This window comes from Ochlerotatus camptorhynchus, unplaced genomic scaffold, assembly GCF_037179485.1.
Source record: "Ochlerotatus camptorhynchus isolate MF236.1 unplaced genomic scaffold, CSIRO-AGI_Acam_v1.1 ptg000141l, whole genome shotgun sequence".
NCBI lineage: Eukaryota > Metazoa > Arthropoda > Insecta > Diptera > Culicidae > Ochlerotatus > Ochlerotatus camptorhynchus.
The window spans coordinates 4264996-4285562 of record NW_027040631.1 but is presented as its reverse complement, the minus strand read 5'-3'; the positions used below and the strand labels follow the sequence as shown (position 1 = coordinate 4285562).

The 20567-nt window shown below is 40.2% G+C and overlaps 1 protein-coding gene across 1 annotated transcript; it reads right to left on the bottom strand.

Annotated features, from left to right (window-relative positions):
* Window positions 1–1618: 1618 nt before the first annotated feature.
* CAH3 (Carbonic anhydrase 3) lies at window positions 1619–18824 on the bottom strand. Its single transcript, XM_065221281.1, has 5 exons — window positions 18364–18824; window positions 17508–17720; window positions 2173–2509; window positions 2043–2098; window positions 1619–1974 (listed from the first exon to the last, which is right to left on the bottom strand). Exons 2-5 carry the CDS (start codon window positions 17658–17660, stop codon window positions 1747–1749), a joined length of 774 nt encoding a protein of 257 aa, XP_065077353.1. The 5' UTR covers window positions 17661–17720; window positions 18364–18824; the 3' UTR covers window positions 1619–1746.
* Between the last annotated feature and the right edge of the window lie 1743 nt (window positions 18825–20567).

Below are 20567 nucleotides of genomic sequence, written 5' to 3'. Positions count from 1 at the left end.
TATAGCTAACAACAAAACCTACTAAAGCTTTATACATCATTTTACGGAATGCTGTTGATGAAAAAAGTTAGAGGCAAATGAATGTAAATGATTGCATGAAATGAATGTAAATGATTTTCCATGCCTGGCCATCAGTTAAAAAATCACTCACCACTAGTGCCATTATTTTTAATGGTGATTCAAATGGCTTGCTTAAGTCGACATCCCGACTAGATAGAAGGTTGTTACTCTCAGCTTGTTCAAATGAACAAGACCAATTGTAGAGTGGACAGCTCAGTTCTGAATTTTCACACCAGATGGCGCTTTAACTTGATAGCTAACTAGATAGAAGATTGCTATTTTTGGCAAAGTTATTCTGATGGACCTAGACCTATTGGATGATGCACAATGCACAGTTAAGTTCACAATGCGGTGACCAGGGATGTAAGTGTGCGTTTGGCATAATGATTCATTCTTTCGAAATTTTGAAAAGTTCATCTTATTTTTCAAAGTTTTTACGTCATTACTGGCATTTTGCGTTTGTATTCAACTTTTATTTCATTTGCCGATTGGGGACTGCCGTCGTAACTTGTGAAATCGAGACTAGATAAATGTATTGTATTGGCTTGTAACGTATTGATTACCATATGTTACTATGAATCAATTAAATTGACTAAAAAATAATTCAAATAAGACGCCTATTTTTTGAAAAAATTTTATTTGAACACAGCCATCAAAGACAAACTCAAGTGAGGTTCAGTTTATCATAATTCTGCAACATTAAAATATAATATGGGGTCAGGCCCACTTTGAAGTTCCTACTTTAAAGCAGTTTGTTATATAAAAAGCATTTTAAATAGCTAATTGCCACTCCAGTTTTTTTTTAAATAAACATTATTCAGTTACCGAAAGATGAGTGTACATGTTTGGAACTTAATTTTGAATGGGATAGGAACTGAATTGGAAACTTTGAATGTTGAATTGAATCTTTGATGATTTTGGAACTGTATTCAAATATCATTTATTTTGTATTTTTTATTGAATTGAGCAACTAAAACAATCTCATAATCCTACGACAATATCAATATCTAAAAAATGCTGAATTTCAATAGCCACCTGAAGTCAGTATCAGTCCACACAGTTAGAATATCAATATCATTCGCTTCAATGTCAGTGCGCAAATGACATTTACATTCGCCAGCTAATCAAGTACCGATCTTTAGAAAACTCCTTAGTTATCTTATCTAGCTGTGAATAAATATTAAAATTCATCAATTTGTTACAAAAATAGTGGCTAAAATCCATGGTAAGCTTGGGCCTCTCCCGTCTTAAACACGATAAAAATGCTGCGGAAATACGTTCGGACGATTAGGAACTTGAAAGATACCAAATTTACTGCGGCAAACGATAAGATAAAATGGTCACGTTCCGGGTGGATATAGGTGTCACGTAAGAATTTATTTGCCGAGCTCTTATCGGTGGGTCTGATAGAGAATTGCCTAATTTTTTTTTGTCTGGATTCCATTATTTAATATCTAGGTTTTAAAACCGATAAGCCGAATATTTTTACGACCCATCGAATGAATGGAAATAGATGGCGGCGTGAAGTCAATAACGAAACGGTGCAAAGTTTAACTTATAAAAAAAGTTTATTCATCAACAATTTACAATTCTTAATCAACAAAACCCGTCTAAGGCTACTTAAAACTACAGTACAAGAAAGGCAAGTTCGTCAATATTCAGTTCATGCTCATGTGCACCACGTGCTCACAGCTTTGATCGCAGCCGCTGGTTGCTGTTCCGGACGAAGACTACTTCCGGATGTACCTTGGGTACCTGCACTTCGCGGTAGTTGTTCACAATCTTCTTGTTGGAATCCTTCGGGCAGGACTGAAGCTGCCGGAAGGAATCGATCTGGCGACTTGATACGTAAACCGGGGTTTTGTACACGATCCACGTGACGCTCTCGTAAAACGGAGGAGTCGTTAGCGAACCCTGTCGGGGCAAGAAAGACATGTACGTTTTATTTAGACTGCAAGAGATGATCAATGAACGTAACGTACCTTGTAAGTATAATAATGACGGCTTAAGTCTTGTAGACCCATCCAAGAGAGGCAATCTATAAATGGAAACATAGAAACAGATCTAGTAAGCATATTGACGTTAACTAAACTCTAACTATAGAACACAAACCAGCATCGATCTTCGACTCCGAGTTGGGCTTCGTGATGTACTTGATACCGTTGACGATTTTGTCAAACTCCGGACAGTCGACATCGCCGAAGGCGTGCACGAAGAAACCCGTCACCGCCAAACCGTCCGGCTTGTCGACCGCCTCGGTGAAGCTGCCGTACTTGGCATTGTAGTGCACGGCATGGGCCTCCATCGAGTAGGTATTGCCCTCGAGGATGTGTTCGCAGCCGGAGTCATCTTCGACGCCCCAGTGGAAGTGCAGCTGCTCGAAGATGTACTTGTTGTCCAGGGGTCCACCGATGATGAATGGTCGGAAAGAGCGGTCATCGAATGTGATCTGGGAAGAGAATGGGATGTTTTTTTTTATTATTATCTTTTTTATCCTAACCGTGGTAGCAGAGTAACCATGGGGGGAGTTAAAAATTAATAACCGTCGTTCTTTTGGAGATTTGCTTGGTTCTTTACTAAGCGTTACCAGCGGTTTTATAACACTGCTGTTGGAACAAATTGAGCCACCCAGTTCAAAATTTGGTGATATCTATTTAATAAAAATTAAATTTATCCCGGTACATAACATGACATGCATTTATAAATGCAACAATTTCATGTACCTTAGGAAGTTAGTATTGATCCTAACTATCAAATCTGTGAAGGTTATAAAATATTTCGTCTGGGGTTTTTCGAGAAAAAGTGTTTTGGAGTTTACATAGCGAAGGCGTATAGGGACTATTAACGATACAAAACTATTACAGATTGAACAATTATAGTTAAATAAGCTTCAATAAGCATTAAAGAGATCTATTTGACTCTCAAGTAAGGTCCGAATTGATTATGTCGACATTGCGCATAATCAATTAATCAAGGGGTAATCATCTCTGCACACTGTGCCGAAACACATCACGGTACATTGATCGACACGTTAGGGCACACATTGACAAGAATTACCCAGAATATAATATAAAATGGCATCACTGTTTTGTGCTGACGATTTTCTAATAGTAGCTAAGGTTTTGCACTTTGTCGCTGATCGTCGCTTCAGGAGATGAATTCAATAAATTCATCGGACTAGACGATCAGATTCTGGATTAGAAGTCAAACCTACAGGACTTTGCTCAGATCTCTCCTGCAGTTCTTCATCTAATTCCCTGCAAGAGTTGTTAAAGTGTGGTGATAAATACCAGCGCCAGCAACAGCAAGGGTCATCCACTTTTGCATCCTATGTGCTTCTCGTTAACGGTAGCGACAATATCCGTAATCGTTTTACATGGGTTAATTCCACGCGTTGGTAGATCGATTTTGGGAGGGGGATATTCGTGTCGGAACTGAAATCACAGCCGAAGGAGGTTAAGTGAAATTGTAAGATGTTGATTGGTCAGTTATTGGGCTTGAAGGTGGATAGGATAGGTTAAGTTTTCAGACACGACCCTGGTAACCCAGCGGTTGAAATAGAATATTTATAGGCTTGGCGGCGAAGTATAAAGTGACCGGTGTTTTTCATGGTGCCCAGTGATTGGAGCAGTCCGGTAAGCATTTCAACATCGCGATGTTTGCAATAATCCTCGTAGACCTGATCGAACGCAGTTTTTCGAACTCTATGAGGTACTAATTGATTATGGAATCCGAGCCGCACAGAAGGTCGTAAGGGGATCGGTGTCCATACAAAGGCTACCATCTGGGTGTAGTAGTTTTATCAGTGGTAATTTACCATGTTTGATTCCGTAACGCTTCACCACTTCGTTGATCAGCTAACCGACATTCACTTCCTTGATTCGTTCCTTATCGTAACTGACATCGATTAATTCACCTTCGATGATCACTCGAACCCTGTTCGGAGGTAGAATCTTCACCGGTGTTTGCCATCGACAGCGCCTCAGATTTTTGCCAGATAGGGTATACGTCCCTAACCTCGGTCTAATATGCAGCCATCGATTACGTTTTTAATCATAACTCATCAATGAATTTACCTGCAAACGATATTCTACTGCTAAATGGTATGCTTAGATATGCTTATCATGTCGTTTGCTATCAGAAACCACGAAAAGTTGAAAAACTTACTTTTTTTAAGACAATAACTCACGAGGGAAATGTATGTAATATGGGTCTATTGTCCCCAAATTGGGTCTATTTATGGATGCAACTTCGTCCTATCTTGTTTGATCCTCAAAAAAACGCTCTTGGTAACGTTTTCTGATGTATTTTTTTTTATCACTATCACTGTTAACTTAATGCTCTTCATTCCTCAAAACATTTCTTAGAGAAAATTTTACGAAAACTACATTAAATCACTCAATTTAAAAATTAAAAATTTCGCTTATCGTCTTTTGACCGCAGAATATCTAAATCAGAACATTGTGATGTTCATTATACAGGTTTGGCAGAAAAAATCTCCCTTCCTGTTCGTTCCTTATCATCCAAATGCAAAACAACATTGTTGACGTTACTCTTATTGCTATATGCTGTCAAATGAATTTCATGGGCCATAGTTAGGAACATAGAAAAGAAATGTGTCCCTAAAGTTGGGTCCATGTTTTACTTGTGAAAACGTTGTTAAACAATTAAAATAAACATAAAATATTCAAACAGCAACTGTAAGTTTTACGTCTAGTGTGTATTATCAGGTAATTCCAATCAATAAATGCCATAATCAGGCCATTTGATGATCGTCAGTCAACCTTCCCATCTTAACCTTATAAGTCATGGCGGCTAAAAACTCCGAACATTGTGATATTCTCAACCAGTTTTATTACTTACGAGAGCTGAAAATGTATTGAAATGTTGTGATATAAATTGATTTGTGTGTGGTACACATTTATCAACCATCAGTGATCAATATTTTCCTTATTTTTTGTGTAATATTCCTTAATTAATTATTTATTTGCGTGATAGGCCGAATGAAAGGACTAGACCCACATTACATACCGTAACCCTACATCATACTTCTCTCCTTTTGTCCGATTGTTGGACTATCTAACCGTGTGGACATATTAAACCCCACCTCCAAGTCTGATTCCGGTTGAAACTCTCACTAGAACGCTGGCGACGCATCTTTGACTGAGTCGATGGCTTTCGGGAAACTCCTCCCGGAAGCGTTCACCAGAATCTGAAGAGCATCTGGACCAGTTTCCTCTGATGATGCACGCTCGCTTCGTCTACTTACCACTGTCACCTGTGGTTCATCCGAGTCCTCATCATACTCCAATCCAGTAGAGGTTATTGTCCTGTCGGAAATTGGAAGTGCCTCCCCCGGAGAACGTTCTCGTTCGAAGCTTCGATTCGGTGACTGAGGCCGTTGCTTATTAGGTTCAGTGTAGTCCTTTTTCGATAGAATTTGGGAGCAACGAACCGAGAGTCACGAAAGTTAGGATCTGAGATATGATTACACTGCTTGTTGTTTTGTTTCTTCAAAACAAAACATGTAAACTGTCAAATTAACCGGGTTGCCAAACATATAATTATACAAACAAAAAAAAATCAGTCTGATGACACTCTCGGCACTGTCGGCACACTGAGAGTGACCCGTTTGACACATGATCTTCATTAACTTTTTGCAAGGCGTCTGATTATTAGTTGACTTATACATTTTATGAATAATCAGCAATAGAAATTTGTCAAAAAGTATAAGGCTATTTCTATCTGTGCAGGAAAAAAATCATGTTTTATCACAATGATTTACTCAGTATTAGACAGATCTAAATCAGAGTGTTAAAAGGTCAGTATGTAACAGTTAGTGCTGATAAAATCATTCATTCTACACTCAACTTAGCTGAAAATGAAGACAACCTTAACAGATAGACCAACTACCTCCATGAATTTGAATTTCACACATTATCTTGATCAAGACAACCTCTGAGCATCGAAGTTAACATTCGTGGCTGGATGTTTATTATCGTCTGTGTTGTTGTCAATATCAATATTAAACTTCATCTTGGTGGGGATGGTTTTGAGGATCTCACTGTAAAAAATCGACGCTAAAACATTACCGCCATCTGTTGAGTACACTGTGGTGAGCACTACGCTGAACAGATGGCGGTAGTGTGTAAACGTCAAACGCAAGGGAATTGACTGTGTGCGCCACAGGTGGTGGTACTATCAACTACGAAACTTTTAAATTGTTCGTTAAATGCTTGTTCGATAAACAACTTGCGAGAGTTATGTCTGTTTGTATGTGGTGTCGTGTTGATTTTTAAACACAGATCGATATTTTCCGCGCACACGCGGCAGATGTTTTGTGTTATGATCAGAAATTTCTTTGTAATTTGTATGATCATTCATGTCGGTTTGTCGGTGATTCATCTACACTGTGTTGAAGCCTAGGGGTATTCAACTCTGCACACCTTAATTCGTGCCGAGTGATTGAGTTGTGCCGAAAGCTGTGCCAAGCGCTGTGTCGAACGTGCCTGTCAAGGTTAATCCAAATATGCCTATCAAGGTTTCAATATTCCATGAATTTGGCAACCCTGAAAGTTATGACTTTTATGATTGTGTTTACATTCTCAATTTCTCTAATATATGGATGACAAGCATTCACCTTCATTCTTATTACAACGTTAGCGGCTCAAGAGGAGGAAGACGAACTGGGAACCATCAAACCAATATGGTGTTCAAGCAAATTCCAGGGTGACCAGTGAATTTTCATTTTGAAATTCCCGGGTTTTTCCCGGTTTTCCCGGTTCAAATCTTAAAAAATTCCCGGTTGTTAATATTAAAAAAAAAAATGAAATTGAACGCATTTTTAAGAACGTGCTGAAAGGAATTTACTGAAAAGATAAAAAAAAGTGATTGAAGAAGATTCCCAAGATTCTGGAGCTTTAAAATTTGTGTAGAGTCTGAAACTAGAACTTTTATTTTAAATTTTTGATTAATAACAATCTTCGTCATGCAAGATTTGGAGTAAAAATAATCAAAATGTGAGATTTTTAACAAATTTCAAGATCACAGATTTGAAAAAAAAACCTACTTATGAGTCGTGGAGTCATAATTGTCACGCTCTGAGACTTGGAAGCATTATAAGGGTTGTAAAACATTACATAACAATCTATAGAATCTAACGGGAAAACCATGGAATTTATAGTAAAATTTAAAAGAATTCAAAGTGTTGATTTCAAACAAATATTGAGAAGGATTCCCACACAGTTTTAGAAGGGAAGTTCTGCGCAGATTTCCAGAATTATTCTGACATGAAATCCTTAGAAATTGTTAGATGAATTTGGACGGATTTCTATGGAGAAGAATGCAAGTTCTAAATTAAATTGTTAGGTAATTTAAAAAAATTTCAAAAGAAGGGGAAAACAAAACTTTTCGGAAAATTCCTACGTGTTTCTGAGGAGATTTGTATGACAGATGAATTTTAAGAAGAATTCCAAGAGAATTATGATCATAATTCAACAAGAAGCAGAGTTCTAAGAGTGTTCTGGCAATAATTTCAACCCTAGTGCGAAAGATTCATCACAGAACTCCAAAAAAATTGATTGCAAAAGATTTGCTGGTAATTAGAGAGAAATTCTTTAAAATACTCCACCGGTTTCTAAATAAATTTTCGAAAGATTACTGCTGTTTTAAATAGAATTAAAGGAAATTTTTTAAAAGATTTATAAAGAAATAAAAGCCTAATAGGCTCAAGGGAATTCTAAGAAGGATTCCAAATAAATTCTTATAAGGGGTTGCGAGGAAATTCCAAAAAGAATTCAACGGTAATTATGACCCGGAGTGTTTTTTGGTTTATTCAGAACAATTTCAAGATAATTCATAACAGAATTCCAAGTTAATTCTGGAATTGACATCATGAGAATTTTGATCAACGAAAAATTAAAACCCCGAAAAAGAATAATTCAGTTTCGGTTTTTACAAATATTTGCTTCCAAAGTATTGAGACAACAAAAATCAATTTGCAATATTGCTGAGTGATTAAATTCTAAAAACAATAAGACGGGAAACTGAGGAAAATTTTGCAGCAAATAGAGCAAGACATTCATTTGGTAAAGGATCACTCTATTTTAATGGTTTATTCTAAAATTATTGTGTAAAAATTTGCTCCTATGGTATGGTTAATTTTGACATTTTTGACATTTGTTCGCTTTGTTCGCCTTGTTTACGTTCGTGTTTTTACCATAGAATTTGTGTGTGTAAATCCGTTTTTTAATGTTCAAAATTGTGCGTAAACAATACTATTTTCGATAATCTCTCCGAAGCGTGTGGAATATCGATAAATTTCGTGCTGTCGTTTGCTGTAATCAACACGTCATCCTCGCATCATCGAATCCCGACCCGTCTCCATCTTTTCACTGTGCAGCTCCGTCAAAGCAGAATGGACCAAAAACAATGCGGAGAATGTCAGCTCGTTATCAACGAGCTCGAGCCGCTGCGCTGTGGTTTTTGCGAAACATTCTACCACATCAGCCAGCAGTGTTGCGGTATTAATATCCGCAATCTGAAGGAACCATTATCAGCTGGAAAGATACTCTTCGTTTGCAATTCCTGTCGTGGGGTTCTACAAGGCCGCTCTATCCGCTGTTTCATCGACGATCAGCAGCAACAACAAATGCAACCCCCCTCGCTTGCTTCGTTGCCAGATCAGGTTCGGCAACTGCATGATGCCGTGGCTGAGCTAAGTAAAAAAGTCGACAATTTCTCTGCTAAGCCACAACGCAACCCGTCACTGAGTGCTACACCAGTTTGGCCCAAACAAGGTGCAAAACGCCGTCGTGAAGACCGGCCTGATATTGACGTGCCAACCGTAAGTGGAACGAAAACAATCGACTTGAGTGGTCTTTCCGTTCCCTCTATTGCTCCTAGTACACCTCCGGAGAAATTCTGGCTATATCTTTCTCGCCTGAACCCGCTCATCACCGATAACGACGTGCAGAGTATTGTGTCACGCTGCTTGAGCTTAACTGAACCTGTCGATGTGGTGCGTTTGGTTCCCAGAGGAAAAGTCGTATCCAGTATGACATTTGTGTCATCCAAGATCGGTTTGGATCCTTGTTTGAAAGATGCTGCACTCGATCCGGATTCCTGGCCTGCCGGATTACAGTTTCGCGAGTTTATTGATTCGGAAAAATAACTTGCGTGCTACGTTTCTCCAGCTGTTGACACAACTTCATCGGATCCGGGACACCCTAAAACAGGCACTAAGGAAGCTCCCGAGCCCCCCGACCCAGTCGCGCTTGCTGCTGACATCCGCCATCGTCATCGTCCCGGTCCTGTGGTCGGTGGTGGTATCGGGGGCTTCCGGCCTGCAACTCCAGGCGAGTATAATTGCGATTTCGAACTTTCGGTACCTGATTTCCCTTCAACTTCCAGTTCGCGTAGTGGCATCTTGAGTGGTCTCCGGATTTACTAACAAAATGTGCGTGGGCTGCGGACTAAAATCGACCCGTTTTTCCTGGCTGTCTTGGAGGCTGAGTACGATTTGATTGTTCTGACAGAAACGTGGCTGGATGACCGGATTTACTCACCGCAGCTATTTGGATCGCATTATTCCGTCTTCAGAACCGACCGCTCTCCCCTAAACAGTCAAAAATTGCGTGGTGGTGGGGTTCTGATCGCCGTCACAACGAAACTGACCAGCTATGTAAGTACCTCGCCCATTTCAAGTCTGCTAGAGCAAATCTGGATTGTTGTGAATCTGCCAAGAACCAAGCTCAGTGTAGGCGCAGTCTACCTACCCCCCGACCGAAAAAACGACTGCACGATCATCCATGAGCACGTTAATTCGTTGGGCTCGATTTCGTCTCAATTGTGCCCCAATTCTCCCGCTCTCCTATTTGGCGACTACAACCAAGCTGGTTTACAGTGGCGTTTCTCTGACAGTGGCACACCATTCATTGATCCCCTGCTATCACATATGCCGGTTGCTTGCTGTGAACTTCTGGACGGATTTAACATTCATGCGACATATTAGAATCAAGTGCAGTTGTATGGTGCCCTTTCCAAGCCACTTGGATCGTTAGAATCGAATCTGTTCAACGAAAGTTTGTGAGATATGCTCTTCGTTTCTTGAACTGGCGTGACTCATCGAACCTGCCACCGTACGAGGAGCGTTGCCGTCTTCTGGGCATCGAACCGCTAGTGGTGTGACGGACGGTCGCTCAAGCTATGTTTGCTGGAAAGCTTCTCATGGGTGACATCGACTGTCCAACGTTGCTGGCCCAGCTAAATATGTATGCTCCTGAGAGACCTCTTCGTCAACGCGAATTTCTGTTTTTGGAGCCACGAGGCAGAAATTATACGCAGAATGAGCCAATTCGTGCAATCAGCCGACAATTTAACTACTTTTATTGCGAATTTGACTTTAACGTATCAGCAAATGTGTTTCGTCACCGGTTACTTGACCGTTTTCGTTTCGTTGACCATAACTATTTAGATTAAGTTTTATTCATTAAGACATTAATTGTCAGTTGAATTATTAAATAAACAAATAAACAAATAAATTTATTTTTCCCGGATCTCTCGCTGAATTCCCGGGTTTTTCCCGGTTTTCCCGGTTACTTTTCCAATTCCCGGATATTTCCCGGTATTCCCGGTTTTCCCGGTTTGCTGGCCACCCTGAAATTCAGCCCGTCCACAAGATTCTGCCTCGATGTCCTTTTGAATTGTTGATTCCTTGCAGCAGGTGTACAACAATAAAGGAGAAACCCGATCGATGATGAATGAAATTCCTGTCTATTAAATCCTCCCCGACTAAATAAAAACCAGAACTCGAACGGACGATAGTTCAATCCCACACTAGGAGCATCATCGTTGAACCAGTTTTAAATCATCTGATCGACTCATAAGTGCGTGTCCTCAAAGATATAACCCAAGCCGCTGCTGATCATGATGCCTTCTACCATCTCTTAATTACACACCACCAATCCTACCAAGCTACGTTCTGATGCAGTTGTGGTACCTTCCACAATGTACCACCGATGAAAACTATCAAACATCTCCCTTGAAGATCTGTCATGCTTCGAAAATAGGATTCTCTTTAGGTCTCTATATAACTCGAGAAGTTTCCGCCCAATCCACGCAGCTCCAGCTGTGGTCGAGAATGTGAGCAGATTTGGAAAAGTTCGCGATATTTTACGAAGTTCACCAAGGAAAAAATTCGCGAGTCGTATTGAGTTTTGGTGAACTTATCCATGAGGATTCATCAAGCTCGATGCTCATCGTTCCAAAACGAAATCAAATTTTCGTTCGAATAACACCATAGCGTAGGTGTTCCGCTATCCCCGTCGTATAGTTGGGAACCATTTGCTTAATATTGATGAAATTGTTGGTGTAGCCTTCCGAATGTATCATCAAAGGCAACCGTCGGACATTTTTCACAATGATTCCATAATCGAAAACGAATCGTCTCTAGAGGTAACCCATTTCATCCGTCTTGACTGCCGTACCGACAAGGATGAACTCGACTGAAGTGAGACCCGAATACAAGCTGTTCTAGATAAAAAAAAAACACAATCCGCTGGGATTGTTGCTGTGATTAGGAAGAAACGGACTTAGTTTTGCTAGGTTTCAAGAGATTCGCGATTCATACAACATTTATAGATTTTTTCAAAAGATTCTCAACACCTGTCAGTATACGTTTGTGATTTTTAAATTATTGATTGAATCCTCATATCACCAGTTTTATGTACGACACTCTCTCACTAGCTTCATTTGTGAGTAAACAAAGTATTGAACCAACTAGTAATCTTTAGCAACGATTGGCAAAACGTCAACACTCAACAGTGATGCCGTTTTATATTATATTGTTAATGTTCTACTTGTCAAAGTGTGCCTTAATGTGCTGAACAGTGTGCTGTGTTTCGGCACACTGAGCAGAGTTGATTGCTCCTTGGTTGAAGCGCTACTGCTTGCCTGTGATGGTAAATGATAAAAACAGACACTGATCTTGATAACTTTATGTTTTACATAACTTTAGCCTATACTTTTGATACATTACAGACGCTAAAATTTGCTAAACATATGAGACATAACGGCTGTCAAACTATCCAAACCCGGCTTAAGATCAGCTATGAGCAACATGGTGTCCATGCTCGATGAATTATTTTCCGTGATGAAGTTTAAGGTGTTTCCTCGTAGAGTCCGTTTTTCCATCACACCTCGCAATTTCAAGAGCACACATCTCAAGATCTACGAGGTGTATACATCTGAAAATTTCAGACATTCCTTGTTTCTCCGCAGCAAACAACAAGTAGTAGTTTCAGCTACGTGCATTCACAGAAACCTTATTATTTTTATATGTTAAATTGCGAAGTGTAACACGAAAAAGGTCGCTACAGGGAATCACCTTAACATGGTATCAGTCAAAGGAAAGACTTGCGTAACAGACCACCTCATTTTGGGTCTAGTGAACAGGATTTACAACAACGTGGCCAAGAATGACCTAAATAACTTCAAATTGGGCAGCTGCCGCAAATGCAACTCAGCATACGCTTGGATTCGCTGGTCGCCATTGTAGATCGTTGTTTGATAAACGTGCAGTTTAGGAAGGATGCAATTTAGATCGTCAACTAATGCTATGATAATGAACTCATGGATGAGTTTGAAAAGTGCATAGATCTACCGCAAATCTTCCCGGAACCCCGAGATTCCATACAGTAAAATATCACACAAGCGATTTTTGCAAGAGTACAGGATCTTCTCCTTCATGGTATTTCAATATTGCTTATCGCATACTAGCTTATTGCGTACTCTCAACTTAGTATTCTAGATGCACTTATTAATTAAGAGCTTTCGATGCCTGTACCATTTTGGCATTAGTATAATTGTGTGGCAAGTACAATCATACTCTATGTCCCGTGCATGTTGAAAGATATTTTTCCACAACTTTTCGTTCCCGATATGTTAGTGGTAACTCGTATGCAGCCGTTGAAGTTTGAATTGCTGTTATTAGTAACACAAACCAAGAGTTACAGAAAGTAAAACCCTTATAAATTTTTATTAAATTCATCCTAAATGTGTACTTTCACCAAGGGGTAAGTCACTCAGCACATTGTGCCGAAATTAGATTCGGCACAGCTTGGGCACATCGATCGGCACAATTTCGTAAGCATTGGATTGTTGTAAATAAAATGGGAGCACTACTGGACAACTGTCATTGAAGTTGTTCACAACATTACGTGCTCTTTGACTGTATATTCAGGAACATTCTCTAATTGAATATACCAGAGGGACTCAGACCAGCAGTTCACTTATCGGTTCACTTATAGATCTAAATACGAAATGTAGGTTCTAGAGTAGGCTCAAGAGAAAGAGGCAGTAAATCAGACCCCATTAGTACCCTTAATTTAAATAATCGTGCAACTCACACAAGTCATATTCATCATCCTCTATAATTGGTCAAAAACAATATCCCCCACCGGTTCTAACTCTTACCAGCGGCTGATAGACCGTTGCTTTCACATCGCGAAAGGCTAGGATTCCTGTCTTCCTTTGTGGGCATTATATTGCCGGGTTGGGTATTTTACAAACAATCGCAGCTTGCTCTACGACCGGCACAATCGGCACACCTGCGGCACACTTGCAGCACACTGAAAAAACCTACCAATAATAACTCACGGGTTACTCCTACATGTATGCAACCTAAATATCATCATGCATAAAGCATAATACCTAATCTTGAGAAGGAAATCATCAGCAGAGTGGCAGAAGTTCAGCGAGATGATTTCGTTCTACTCCCCGACGAAACATGACATAGGAGACAACAAACTCAGCTAGCTCGTTTCTCGATTTTTTTTGTGAAATAGGTTGAGAGAGTGAAACCAGAGTTCTCTTTGGAATCGTTCGGGAACTTTTATTCTCATTTCGATCGCGATTTTTGCATAGTTAGTTCTTCAATGAAATAATTCTCGGAAGAACAGCGAAAGAATTTTTCTTTTAAAATGAACTTTCCAACACTGTTTTAGCGAAGACTATAAATCAAGAAGACTGGCAACTGTTCCCTTCTCCCATACAAGTGTCAAACGTCACTGATCACAGCGCCTCTGTCAATCAAAGGTGGAACTTTGAAGCACAAGTGTTAGTGAGATTGCTCATAAACAGTGACTATGTGTGTGACCTAATGTCACCGAAACGAATAATCATTACACGGTACTCGTTGTTGATTTGATTTGATTTGCTCTACAAAATTTCACAGCAATTTGTATCCTAATCCCAGCAAGCCGGTGGTTTTCCAACTCCAACCCGAAAAACTTGTCATGGTGGATCAAGTAGAGGATTGAAACTCGGATCGATACCTAGTGAAAGTAACTTTTACTTGTGTGCGATGAACCGAAATATTGTATACTTTGCCTGTTGGAAGCAATCAATTATAAGGAATAGGCGGCTTCCATCTCCGTTGAGTGAACTACCGTCATTCGGAAGGTGCTGAAAATTCAAGGATTCAAAAAGAAGAACGATCCGGTACCTACATCACGATCCAACGGAAGTCGTAGCAGGATCTAATGTTGGAGAAAATGAAAATGAAAGGTTGAAGGACTACAATCCCAAACGGTACGTATTGATAAAGAATATATTTCCATTTTAGATGTTGTCAGAACATGAAACCACCGGATAGTGATCCTCGTTGCTAAGTTGTTGAGCGTCACAACTTAACTCCCCCCGCTGTGGCCAGGTGCCAAAGTCGTGCGGAACGGGCATACATTTTACTAATGCACTATACGAATGCCCATAAATGCATCACTAAAGGCACACGAGTGGAACTTCGGATCAGAAAGCGGCTCCACTTGTCATTTGCGAACACTAGCGCACCTAGCGGTAGAAGGCATCTTCTGCCTGTAGTTAAGATAGGCAGCATGCTATGATAGTGTGAGTGCACATAGAAACCCCATGTGGAACGCTACCACAACACATTGCTTGTTGAGCAGAAAAACGATCCACTTTTTGATTCATCGATTTGTTTGTACTTCCCCTTGTTCTGTGCTAAAGGGCTTAGGAAAAGTGGAAGATAATTCTGAGATACCAAATCGAGGCAGGTCCCACCATCATTGTGAATGGCGTTTCACTTCTTACGACAATCATAACAAAACCAATAATTGACAGCTATATATTTCTACCTATGTGTGTGAATGTACTCGTGAATTAACACACACCACCATTCACAGGTTCCACTTTTGCTCAGAAGAGGCGTTACCGTTGCTGTCTCCTGATTTTTGGCAGAGTTGCCAGTCTTCTTGATTTGTAGTCTTCGGTTTTAAGCTGCTGCTGGGTGCTCATTCATAATGTCATCAATGTTCTAAATCTTAATAAAATGTTGAAAGATAACGATGAAGACAGACAAAGACATTGTTTCGATCCCGTTCAATGCAATACCCAGTTCACACTAAAGCGTATATCAGTTGATATAGCTTATCTTGCTATAAGTATCCATAAATCACGTGACATACATTATACACATGACATGTGATATCAAGATGATCTTTATCACGTGATGCACGCTGTAGTGTGACCTGTAGATCTTTTTCTAGAAACACCCGGCCAGGATTGCATTCTTCAGATGTATTCTTATTGAAACAGATGATTCTCAATTAAGTTTTAAAATGTGATTATTATTCTTTAAGGTTGAAATTATAGAGCATTTAAAAATACCACTCCTCTCTCTCATAGATCGCAGGAAGTTTACAAGTACTTCATATGGAGTGATCACTAGGCCTTCCAATTTTCCTCTTGTCAATAAATATGTTTATGCGATAACGGTTTGCGTAAGCGTCTGTGGTATTTTGTTAAATCCAGACTGATTCGCCGATTAAATCCAGACAATCGCCGATTTCTTGCGAATAAAAGCTTAATATTGGAAACCTTGTTGGAAACTAACAACACAATCAGGTAGAGGAACTAGTGAAACAATTCAAGCTGAACATTGCAGTAGGTCCTAAGTAACATTGATCGATTCTCTTCGTCGACATAACCGTTTCTTGTTGTGTTTGTCGTATTAGATGCTAGATAAAAGCTTCTTTTATCGATCTGTGTGCTGAAAATACCTGGGAATGTCTTTACATGGCCGTGCGAATACAAAGAGAAAGTCGATGAAGAGAATCTGTCAATGTTACTTAGGACCTAATGCAATGTTCAGCTTGAATTGCATGTTAGAGGGATGCTTTGGTTGCAAATCAGTGCTGGGAAATGTGCATGATAGAAGGTGCTTGCACAGACAAACAGACATAACACATTGAATATTTCTCACCGTAAAACATCGTCGCTAAAGCACTACACACCGCCATCTGTTGAGTGCACTCTGACGGGAAGTACGCTCAATAGATGGCGATAGTGTGTAAACATCAAACGGAAGGCAATCAACTATGTGCGCCACAACCAACCAAGAAACATTTGAATTTACCGTTTTTTTTTCCTCTGTCTTACTGCGACCAGTAATTTGATCTATTATAGTATATTCCGTATCCTTAGTTTAGTGCAAGTCGTATCACTCCATTTTGCCTACATCGCAAGGAATCGATTCTAATTGAAATGTCCCGCTATTTATACCCTTCGAATAGTGAGATCACACTCCAAAAACGCACCCCTTTGCCAGTCAAAATTGAATTCCTTAGCAACAAAATTAAGCAATGACACCGATAATGACCATGCATCAGAATGTTAGTCCTAACCACTTCAAACTAGGAAACAACGAATAGAAGATTAGGAATCACGTAGATGAAGACTAACCCATTTTTTCCTTGTTTCGAGCTCATCCTCGGTGATGCAACCCGAGTACTTATCACTATTAACAAGGCATAAAACGTAGCAAGGACTAAGATGTGTCCTTTGATTACTGAAAAATCCTGTTCCTCTAGATTGAAGTAGTGAGAACTAGGAATCGGTGTTAGATCTTACATCCCGTAACGTACCACGAGAAGGTGATCTACCCACGTTACGGGGCAAATTGACCATTAAATGCGTGATCGACGAACAACTTACGAGTGTTATGTCTGGTTGTCTGTGATGCTTGTGTGCATGCAACATTCACTTGACGAAATTTTTGAAGTATTTTCCTTTAAGAGTTATGCCCGTTTGTCTGTGATATAAGCGTTTTAAAATTTCTCTTCCACCTTGCCATGCAAAATTTTGAAATCTTCATCATCGAGCCATTTTCAAGATGGCCACGAGAGGCCAAGTTTAATTGGCCTATAACAATCAATGTATTTGAATATTTATAAAACAACCATCTTACGATCGACTGAAAATCACATGTAAATACTTTTTTCAACGCTATTCCCCATTACGATGCACCTCCAAAACACTTCTACACCATTCTTCCATATAGCACACGGGCTCCATTTGCGCACATTCACTCACGCGCGCCTCACAGCGCATCGCAGCAATCCATGTAAGTTCGGTCGGTATGGGTTACTTACCATCGCAGATGCTCCATTGTTGAGTATTTTTGCACTTCCCTGTCCATCCCAGTGACCGTGGTATTCCAGCGGTTGGACGCAGTCCTTGAAGCTGGTGGATCGCTGGCTGAGCACGATTGGCGATTGTACTGGGGCTTTCGTGGTCGTAGGCATCTTTTTTGTATGATTATAATATCAGTCAGTCGGTCGGTCAACACACCACACGATTGAAGGCTGAGAGACAACAAAAAATAGGTTATTCCCGGACGGCAGTTGATTGCGGAATAGAACTTCTTTCAGCTATGATAAACTAAATGTGCGCCGCGGTTGGTTGCTTGTCAGGATTGCTTTTTTACTTAAATATTGCCAATCTTATCAACATCGTTTTTTTTCGGAAGGAATTACGTTATCTGCTACTGAAATTTAATTTATCTCGAGATTTGAAAGTTGAACATTTTAAGTTACCCAGAGTTCGAAACGGATGGAAACAAGCGGTTTTACTCTGACTGATTAGGCTAAAGACAAGGGTGTTAATTTTATCACATTAGAGTTCAATCTACTAGTCAAATTCCTCTCTCAAACACCCACGAAAACAGACAATCCGGCATGTACACAAAGAGAACGCACGCTGCTATCTTTCCTGGCCTACTGTGAGATAGTCTTTTATCGTGCCGGTTTTGCTCTTTAGTGTGTAGTCACGTGCTCGCGTACCTGTTTACTCAAATGACGTCATGAGCTTCGCTTATGAGCGAGTAATTTTGCCACGACAAAGTTTCCTCCAGCCACACACATAAATAATCCGCAACCTAATCCAACCGTCAACATCAACAAACACCAGGGTTCAGGGTGAATAAGGGAAAAAATAAATACAACTCACCTATCAGAAATCATCAACAGAGCACCGTCATTATCACAAAGAAGAGTTCGCCACAGTGAAATTTGCTCACGTTTCGCCGTGTGTTGCTGTCGAATATGAACGCCGAGGCGCAGCACCACGTATTTATTGACTACGCCACAAGATGCTGATAACGACCCTCAAAAACAGCCGTCATTGATTACCTGGCATAATCCTAAACTAACTAACTTTCTTCTACCTCAAACAATAGCTTCACTTATTTTTCTTCTACGCGTAAATCAAGTTCAAGGATGGCTCATTCATAGATCCACTATTGACTATTGACTTCCTTTACCGCAGTAGGCGTATTTGACTGCACTCTGTTTTGGCTTTCAATTCTATCGATGTCACCGTAGCGACCGCACAATGCACCGAAACTTGCTCGTCGCTAAGTCTGCCTGGACTAGTTTGCTTCCTTCCGATGATGGGAAGATGATGTCTGATGTCTGATGTCAAACCGAACGCAACTGCGAGCGAGAATATGTAGGTATGGGTGGTATGGGATAGTTTTCTGTTCGCTAAAGCTTACACACCTGCACTACTAATAGGGTATTTAGGTAACATATAAACATGCTGTGTACAGAAACGCAACGCAGACGACAATGTTTCCAATGCTATACTGTGGAGCTGTGTATGTTGGCGAGTTATTGATTGCTGCAGACTGCAGTTCATTCACGCCATGCCAACCAGCCCAGTCGAGTTGGTGGCAAGGCAATAATGCGTTCGAATTCGAAATGCCGACGATGATGCCTACTACATGGATGCATGTGCATGGGTGTTGCGAGTTGAGACAGTGTTGTGTGAGCGAAGCATGCTCACTAGGGTGGCCCAAAATAACACCTCTCCTCCAAATGACAGCCGATGATGTTACAAAAAATAAAAACTTGTGTATGGTGGCAGCTCTGAAAAACGTGATTTAAAGGTAGCTTCGATAAGATTTTTGTAAAAGTCGATTTTTCATTAGTCATTGTCAAGGGGCAAGACAACTTGAATGTAGCGTCGAAAATATTTGAGAATTTGTAAGAACTAATACATGTAAAAGATAGAGCTTTTTGTTCTTAAGTCCAAGACTGTGTTCCATTTGGTGAATTTAACTTAAATTTGACACTTCGAAAGTAAATTATGATGTTCGGAAATCCCTCTGTTGTTGATCGTCCGACTTTCGTCGTCCGAAGGTGTTTGTCAAAATAAATTCTAAAAATTTTAAGGTGTCCCGCCCTTGGTCATTGCTGAACCACACGTTAAACAACATTTTTTTACACGTTCTTTTGGGTGCATACTATACTATATAAGAGCGAAGACATCATATCTGTTTTGCCAGAATCCAAGCGACAGATACAATAGCGCTGCACTTGAGTGAAGAATAGAAAAATGAGTAAATACACAAACCTTTCTTCTGAGGATGTAATCTTTGCTATCAAATTCGTTCGAAGCATTTACCTTTGAGCGGCAGATGACGCGATTGTACTTGTCTCATAGCGTTCGTATGAGAAAATGGAAGAGTTGCCAGTCTTCTTGATTTGTTGTCTTCGCTTAAAGGCACTAAGGATATGAAGATAATTTACAGCAAGCATGCAGATGAAGGTTTAGCTGGCTTCAGTGATGCGGATTGGGGAAACGACATCGAGACGCGACGGTCCATTACTGATTACGTTTTTATGAAGTTAGGTGGACCAATTTCATGGTATTGCCGAAGACAATCCACAGTAGTCTCGTCAACAACGGAAGCAGAATACATGGCAGTATCTGCAGCAGTACAGGAAGCTATCTGGTGACGAGGACTACGACAGGAGTTATCCGGCGTTTCTAGAAGGTTACGATCTTTTGTGACAATAAGAGTGCGATGCATCTAGCTGAAAGAGAGGTTGGTTACTCACCACGCAGCAAGCATATCGATATTCGTCATCACTGCGTTCGGGAGAAAATTGATGAGAACATGATCGGTTTGCAGCAGGTGGCCAGTCAACAGCAAGTGGCGGATCTTCTAACCAAAACGATTCCGGCTCCCAAATTCGAAACCGAAAGACGTGCTATTGGAGTTAAAAGCATGTTCGGTTAAGGGGGATGTTCGCGTAGTAACCATCGAATTAGTGATGATCAAAGTATGTCAGCACTATATGACGTGACACTACAAGACAAGTTGTTCATCAATTGTCCCACTAACAACAAAAGATTTAGTAACGATT

Bases quoted from the DNA above. Each gene is read 5' to 3' on its own strand.
- CAH3 (XM_065221281.1), bottom strand. From the start codon at position 17,660: ATGCCTACGACCACGAAAGCCCCAGTACAATCGCCAATCGTGCTCAGC. The intron at 2,510-17,507 runs GTAAGTAACCCA...TTCTCTTCCCAG, and splicing joins ACAATGGAGCATCTGCGATG to ATCACATTCGATGACCGCTC. The intron at 1,975-2,042 runs GTACGTTACGTT...TTGCCCCGACAG, and splicing joins GTCATTATTATACTTACAAG to GGTTCGCTAACGACTCCTCC.